The sequence below is a fragment of the Sprattus sprattus genome (assembly GCF_963457725.1).
Source record: "Sprattus sprattus genome assembly, chromosome: 15".
In the NCBI taxonomy this organism is placed as follows: Eukaryota; Metazoa; Chordata; class Actinopteri; order Clupeiformes; family Clupeidae; genus Sprattus; species Sprattus sprattus.
This window is the reverse complement of record NC_137913.1, coordinates 1,260,371-1,267,870: the sequence shown is the minus strand read 5'-3', so window position 1 is coordinate 1,267,870 and position 7,500 is coordinate 1,260,371. Positions and strand designations below refer to the sequence as shown.

General features: G+C 44.8%; 1 protein-coding gene across 2 annotated transcripts in view; it reads right to left on the bottom strand.

The window, feature by feature from the left end:
- The window catches only part of LOC308376509 (integrin beta-1-like), a 24,886-nt gene that overhangs the window by 4,789 nt on the left and 12,597 nt on the right, over positions 1 to 7,500 (bottom strand). For both annotated transcript variants that reach the window (XM_080852866.1, XM_080852865.1), the window contains exons 4-11: positions 6,476 to 6,695; positions 6,049 to 6,219; positions 5,456 to 5,694; positions 4,935 to 5,090; positions 3,226 to 3,321; positions 2,153 to 2,242; positions 1,794 to 1,934; positions 2 to 204 (exon numbers count right to left, since the gene is read on the bottom strand). In XM_080852866.1, the coding sequence (XP_080708992.1) occupies positions 2 to 204; positions 1,794 to 1,934; positions 2,153 to 2,242; positions 3,226 to 3,321; positions 4,935 to 5,090; positions 5,456 to 5,694; positions 6,049 to 6,219; positions 6,476 to 6,695 (1,316 nt within the window). The remainder of the gene's footprint in view (position 1; positions 205 to 1,793; positions 1,935 to 2,152; positions 2,243 to 3,225; positions 3,322 to 4,934; positions 5,091 to 5,455; positions 5,695 to 6,048; positions 6,220 to 6,475; positions 6,696 to 7,500) is intronic.

The following is a 7,500-nucleotide window of genomic DNA, read 5'->3' as shown; positions in this document are numbered from 1 at the left end:
CCGACAGGCGCCGCACTCGAAGGTGCCATTTCCTGAGCTGCATTCGGGGCTGTCGGGCGTACCGGCGTCGTGGCATTCGCACTCGCAGATGAAGCTGAGCTGAACCTCCACCTCCTCCGTGAAGCCCTGCATCTTAATCTTCACCGTCTCAGACTTACCGGTAGCCGGGCAGCCTTTCGACGTGATGGCCACATCAAACGTCACCTGCAGGGACACACAATCACAGGTTTGTTTGTGTGTGCGTGAGTGCGCGTGAGTGCGTGTGGGGGGGGGGGAGGTGTTGGACAGGCACATCACATGGCTTTGTTCATAGATGGTTCCCTAAACTAGAGATAACTAGGCTAGTTAAGATGGTTACCTGTAGCTAGAGATAACTAGGCTAGTTAAGATGGTTACCTGTAACTAGAGATAACTAGGCTAGTTAGGATGGTTACCTGTAGCTAGAAATAACTAGGCTAGTTAGGATGGTTCCCTAAACTAGAGATAACTAGGCTAGTTAGGATGGTTACCTGTAGCTAGAGATAACTAGGCTAGTTAAGATGGTTACCTGTAGCTAGAGATAACTAGGCTAGTTAGGATGGTTCCCTAAGCTAGAGAGAACTAGGCTAGTTAGGATGGTTACCTGTAGCTAGAGATAACTAGGCTAGTTAGGATGGTTACCTGTAGCTAGAGATAACTAGGCTAGTTAAGATAGTTACCTGTAGCTAGAGATAACTAGGCTAGTTAGGATGGTTGCCTGTAACTAGAGATAACTAGGCAAGTTAAGATGGTTACCTGTAGCTAGAGATAACTAGGCTAGTTAGGATGGTTATCTAAGCTAGAGAGAACTAGGCTACTTAAGATGGTTACCTGTAACTAGAGATAACTAGGCTAGTTCATAGATGGTTCCCTAAACTAGAGAGAACTAGGCTAGTTAAGATGGTTACCTGTAACTAGAGATAACTAGGCTAGTTCATAGATGGTTCCCTAAACTAGAGAGAACTAGGCTAGTTAAGATGGTTACCTGTAACTAGAGATAACTAGGCTAGTTCATAGATGGTTCCCTAAGATACAGAGATAACTAGGCTAGTTAAGATGGTTACCTGTAACTAGAGATAACTAGGCTAGTTATGTTGGTTCCTTAAGCTAGAGATAACTAGGCTAGTTTAGATGGTTCCCTAAGCTAGAGATAACTAGGCTAGTTAGGATGGTTCCCTAAGACAGAGATAACTAGGCTATTTATTAGTTAAGATAGTTACCTGTTACTAGAGATAACTAGGCTAGTTAAGATTGTTCCCTAAGCTAGAGGTGAATAGGCTAGTTCATAAATGGTTGCCTGTAGCTAAATACATTTAACATTTTTGGGTTTAATTGAGGAGACTAAAACATCTGTTAGAAGACTAGCTGTTATTTGATGTAAATATTTATTTTATGTAAATAGAACTTCCATTAAAACCGTTTTCGAAACATGTCCTTATCTAGCAGCTAAATAACCATAGCAACCAAGAAAGATTAGGTTAGCTGCAAAGTTCAATTTCTCACCTTATCTCCAATGGAGTGTGAGTGTGTGTATACAATAAAGTGTGTGTGTCTGTGTATGAGCGTGTGTGTGCGCGTGCAACTCACCTCATCTCCAATGGAGTGTGTGTGTGTGTGTGTGTGTGTGTGTATATGTATAAAGTGTGTGTGTGTGTGTTTGTGTGTGTGTGTGTGTGTGTATAAAGGTGTGCGTGAGTCTCACCTCATCTCCAATGGAGTGTCTGTGTGTGTATATGTATAAAGTGTGTGTGTGTTTGTGTGTGTGTGAGTCTCACCTCATCTCCAATGGAGATGTTGGAGCACTTGCGGCCGTCCTCCCCAGTCTTGCTCACGCCGTTCTTGCAGTGGGAGATGTAGGAGATGGACACGCCTTCAGGAAGCTTACTGTTCTCAAGGATCACCTCAGACGACAGAGCCTGGGGGGGGAGAGGGAGATGAAGGGAGAGAGAGATGGAGGGAGAGGAACAGGGAGAGTGAGTTGAAAGAGAGGAGAGAGAAAGACAGATACACATGGGGGATAGAGTTAGATATGGATGACATTGATGGATATGGGTGTGTGTGTGTGTGTGTAATTGTGTGTGTTTGTGTATATATGAGCCTGTGTGTGTATGTATGTGTGCGGTACTATACTTACATTGTAGGCATCAATGATGAGCTTGATGACATTGCTGGAGTTGGATGAGAGTGTTCCCACTGCAGACTTGGGGATGAGGTTCTGCAACTCCTGTTAGACACACAGAGAAACCGTCAGCATAGAAACACACACACACACACACACACACACACACACACACACACACACACACACACACACACACACACCATCATTTCACAAGCATAGAAACACACACACACACACACACACACCATCATTTCACAAGCATAGAAACACACACACACACGCACACCATCATTTCACAAGCATAGAAACACACACACACACACACACCATCATTTCACAAGCATAGAAACACACACACACACACACCATCATTGCACAAGCATAGAAACACACACACACACACACACCATCATTTCACAAGCATAGAAACACACACACACACACACACACACACACCATCATTTCACAAGCATAGAAACACACACACACACACACCATCATTTCACAAGCATAGAAACACACACACACACACACACACCATCATTTCACAAGCATAGAAACACACACACACACACACACACACCATCATTTCACAAGCATAGAAACACACACACACACACACACACACACACCATCATTTCACAAGCATAGAAACACACACACACGCACACCGTCAGCATCCAAGCATAGAATAATATATAAATTATTCTTGATGACATCTATATATACACAAACACATAATATATATATTATACACATACACAGACACACACACACGTCTTTCTGCCTTGTAGACAGGCTGGAACTCATTGGTCACAGACACTCACAGACACACACAGACACACACAGAGACACACAGAGACACAGACACACACACACACACATCTTTCTACCTTGTAGACAGGCTGGAACTCATTGGTCACAGACACACACAGACACACACACGTATTTCTACCTTGTAGACAGGCTGGAACTCATTGGTCACAGACACTCACAGACACACAGACACAAACACACAGACACACACACACACACACACACACACACACACACAAACAAACACACACACACACACATCTTTCTACCTTGTAGACAGGCTGGAACTCATTGGTCACTGCAAAGATGGTCTGGATGTTGTTCTCACTCAGCTTCTGGACCAGGTGGGCTATGGAAGGGTAGTCCTGCAATAGGGATAGGATCACAGGTCAGACACACACACACACACACACAGACACACACACACACAGACACACACGAACCTTATGATGTACCATGTTAACATCCAGATTAGAGGGTGGATCGGGCCGAATTTTTCTGAGGCCAACAGCCATTCAAATATTTTGTCCGAACCCGACCCAAGCACGATGGAGTCAATGTCTCAACTAGTGCTGTCAAACGATTGAAATATTTAATAGCGATTAATCGCATTTTTGTCATAGTTAACTCAAAATGAATCGCGATTAATTGTAAATGTATTAATCGCAAATTTTTATCTATTCTAAATGTCCCTTCAATCATATATTTTTTTAATGCTCTTATCAACATGGAAAAGTGGATTAGCTTGCTTTATGCAATGTTTTATTTTATTGAAAAACAACATTGCCAAACAGGGCGGTACAATATAAAATTATAAAATGCACATTTCAGATAAACAAGGACTCAGCCTATGGTGCAGTTAAACCATGGCTTAATATTTTCTTTTTTTCAAGTTTGCTGTGAACATAGAAGTCAGGCCTCTTATTTCCAAAACAATGAAGCGCAACAGTTTGCACAACACAACACAACTTTTACTTTTTTAAACTTTCTATTCAGAAGCTTTTTATCATCCATTTCGCCGTATCGCACTGACCATTCACTCAAACGTAACGTTAGCCTACTACACAGTTTGGGAGAGCAGAGTTTTTTTTTTACAACGCGTTAATCGCGCAATAAAAATATTAACGGCCTTTAAAATGGGCTTGCGTTAACACCGTTAATAACGCGTTAAACTGACAGCACTAGTCTCAACTAATACTAATGACACATTTATATACGTTTTTTACGAAAAGCCTGCCTTTATTAAACTCGGGCATCAACAGATAAATGCACTTGCTCACACAAACAAGCGATGTTAAACGCATCAGCGTGCACAAACCTCACGTTATATGCTACACCAGAGGAGGCACTACAAACAAGTCTTACCATGAAGATCTTTTTTTTTCTTGAAAACTTTAAGGGCACGACAACGTTCGTTATAAAACTATCTACAAAGTCCAACCATCAAGGTTTAATCCATGTTGTGGAGAAAGAGAATGGCAGCAATCATATTTCATTTAAACTTCACACTTCTTAAAGCCTCATTATAATCTGCATCGACTACTAAGCAGAAATATCTCCATACTGTAGATTTCCCTTCGTTTAGTATCGTTTTAAACTCTCCAGATGAACGTTTCTCTTTAACTTCCTCCTTGATGCCATTTTGCCACATGTGAGGGCGTTGTCGCAGCTAGGCCATAATCAAATTCCCGCCACAGGAAGAAGGCTGTTATCCTAAATATGATTAATGTTATTCTCAATAAGGAACTTCTGCATTTTGTGAGGCAGAGACATTGACTTCACTACTTATTAAGATATTTATCTCCGCCAAGGAGGTTATGTTTTCGCCCCTGTATGTTTGTTTGTTTGTTTGTTTGTCTGTTTGTCAGCAGGTTTACGCAGAAACGCATGGACCGATTTCCATCAAACTTTGTGGGGAGATTGGGTAATATAATGGCAATAATTGATTAGATTTCCACACACACACACACACACTCACGTAGTAGTGGCTCATGGTGTACATGTCGTTCTCCAGGTGGCATTTGCCATCGTTAGGCAGGACGATACCCCCCAGCTTCCCATCGCCAGCGAAGTGGAAACCAGCGTCAGTGGAGAAGACTAGCAGTCGAGTCACATTCCTCCAGCCTATCTTGTCCTGGGGGGGGGGGGGGGGGGGGGGGGGGGGGGGGGGGGGGGGGGGGTTGGGGGGGGGAGGAGAAAGAGAGAGAGGGGGAGAGAAAGAGAGAGGAGAAAGTGCATGAGTCCAGGGGTGCGTGCGTGCAAACGTGTGTGTGTGTCTGAGTGAATGTCTGCGTGTGTTTGTTTGTGTGTGTGTGTGCGCGGCGTGTGCGCTGAATTTCTGCCTGTGTGTGTGTGTGCGGTGTGTGTGTGTGTGTGTGTGTGTGTGTGTGTGTGCGGTGTGTGTGTGTGTGTGCGCGGTGTGTGTGCCTGAGTGAATGTCTGCGTGTGTTTGTGTGTGTGTGTGTGTGTGTGTGTGCTTGGTGTGTGCTCTTAACTTACCCCACACACGGCGACCTGCATGATGGCATCAAAGCCTCCCTCGGGTGAGTCCAGGTTGCCAGAGATCTGCTGCTTGCTGACCAGGGTGTTAAACTGCTCGCCCTTGGCTGTGAGTGGCAGCACGTTCTTGTAGCTGAAGGGGCTGGTGCAGTTCTGGTCCGTGCTGCACGGGTTTAGCAGCTTAGCGGGCGTGGTGCTGATGTATGGCATCACCGTCTTCTCCACGAACGAACCAAAGCCTGACAACACACACGTGTCCGCTCAGTTTTAGGCTCAGCGTGTAGAGAGTGGATGTGCGTGTCTGTGTGTATGTATGTTTGTTTGCGTGTGGGTATGTTTGCATGTGTTTGCATGTGTGTGTGTGTGTGTGTGTGTGTGTGTATTTTTATGTGTGCGTGTGTGTGTGTGTGTGTGTATGTTTTACGTGTGTGTGTGTGTGTATGTTTGCGTGAGGTGTGTTTGCATGTGTGTGTGTGTGTATGTTTTTGTGTGTGTATGTTTGCATGTGTGTGTGTGTGTGTGTATGTGTGTATTTTTACGTGTGTGTGTATGTTTGCGTGAGGTGTGTGTGTGTGTGCCTGCGTGTGTCTTACCAATCCTGAAGTCGGAGGTGATGGACTGCATCTCGCGCCTCAGGTCCGTCCCCAGGTTCTTGACGTTCTCCAGATCGTCCTTCATGGACCAGCTGAGGTCCATCAGGTAGTACAGGTCGATGGGGTAGTCCTCAGCACGCTTGAACTTCAGGGTGAACTTCTGGGCCTCTCCTGAACACAGAGGACCAGACCCAGAAACCATGGTTACATATCTGTGTGTGGGTGTGTGTGTGTGTTTGTGTGTGTGTGTGTGTGTGTGTGTGTGTGTGCACGTTGGAGATGTAAAGGGGCATGGTTACATCTGTGTGTCTCTGTGTGTGTGTATGTCTGTGTGTGTGTGTGTGTGTGTGTGTGTGTGTGTGTGTGTGTGTGTGTGTGTGTGTGTGTGTGTGTGTGTGTGCTGTGAGATGTAGAGGGGCATGGTTACCTGATCGCAGGTTGAGCTTGAGCTTCTGAGGCTGGATCTGGGTGATCTCGTCCGGCTTGAGCTTCTGGGAGTCCTTGTTGCGGTTGGTGACGTTCTTGTTTCCCGTGATCTGCAGGGAACCGCGGGGGTTCTCGATGCTGACCTTGGCACAGCTCCTCTTGATCAGGGAGTCCACCTCGTCACAGCGCGCGGATGTCGACTCACCCTGCTTCAGGAAGTCCTACAACAGAGGAGAGGTGGCAGGGAGAATGCAGACAAGCAGAGGGAAGAGAAAGGAGAGGAGTGTGAGTGTGTATGACAATGAGTATGTGTGCATGTGTGTGGGTGTGTGACAGTGAGTATGTAGGCTGTGTGTGTGCATTCGTGTGGAGAGCACAGAACAGATTCTCTGGTATTTTATTTTTGATGTACACAAGACCAACGGCTTTGTCCTTACTCCCAAGCCATAGTGACAACATTAGCTTCTGCTCTTTGTAAAGACATCATTAGCTTCTGTTTTCTGGAGCTATCAACTTAGCTTCTGCTCTCTGTAGCTTTGATATTAGCTTCTGCTCTCTGTAGCTTTGATATTAGCTTCTGCTCTCTGTAGCTTTGCTATTAGCTTCTGCTCTCTGTAGCTTTGCTATTAGCTTCTGCTCTCTGTAGCTTTGATATTACCTTCTGCTCTCTGTAGCTTTCACATTAGCTTCTGCTCTCTGTAGCCTTCACATTAGCTTCTGCTCTTTGTAAAGACAACATTAGCTTCTGTTCTCTGGAGCTATCAACTTACCTTCTGCTCTCTGTAGCTTTGATATTACCTTCTGCTCTCTGTAGCTTTGATATTAGCTTCTGCTCTCTGTAGCTTTGATATTAGCTTCTGCTCTCTGTAGCTTTCACATTAGCTTCTGCTCTCTGTAGCTTTGATATTAGCTTCTGCTCTCTGTAGCTTTGCTATTAGCTTCTGCTCTCTGTAGCTTTGCTATTAGCTTCTGCTCTCTGTAGCTTTGATATTACCTTCTGCTCTCTGTAGCTTTCACATTAGCTTC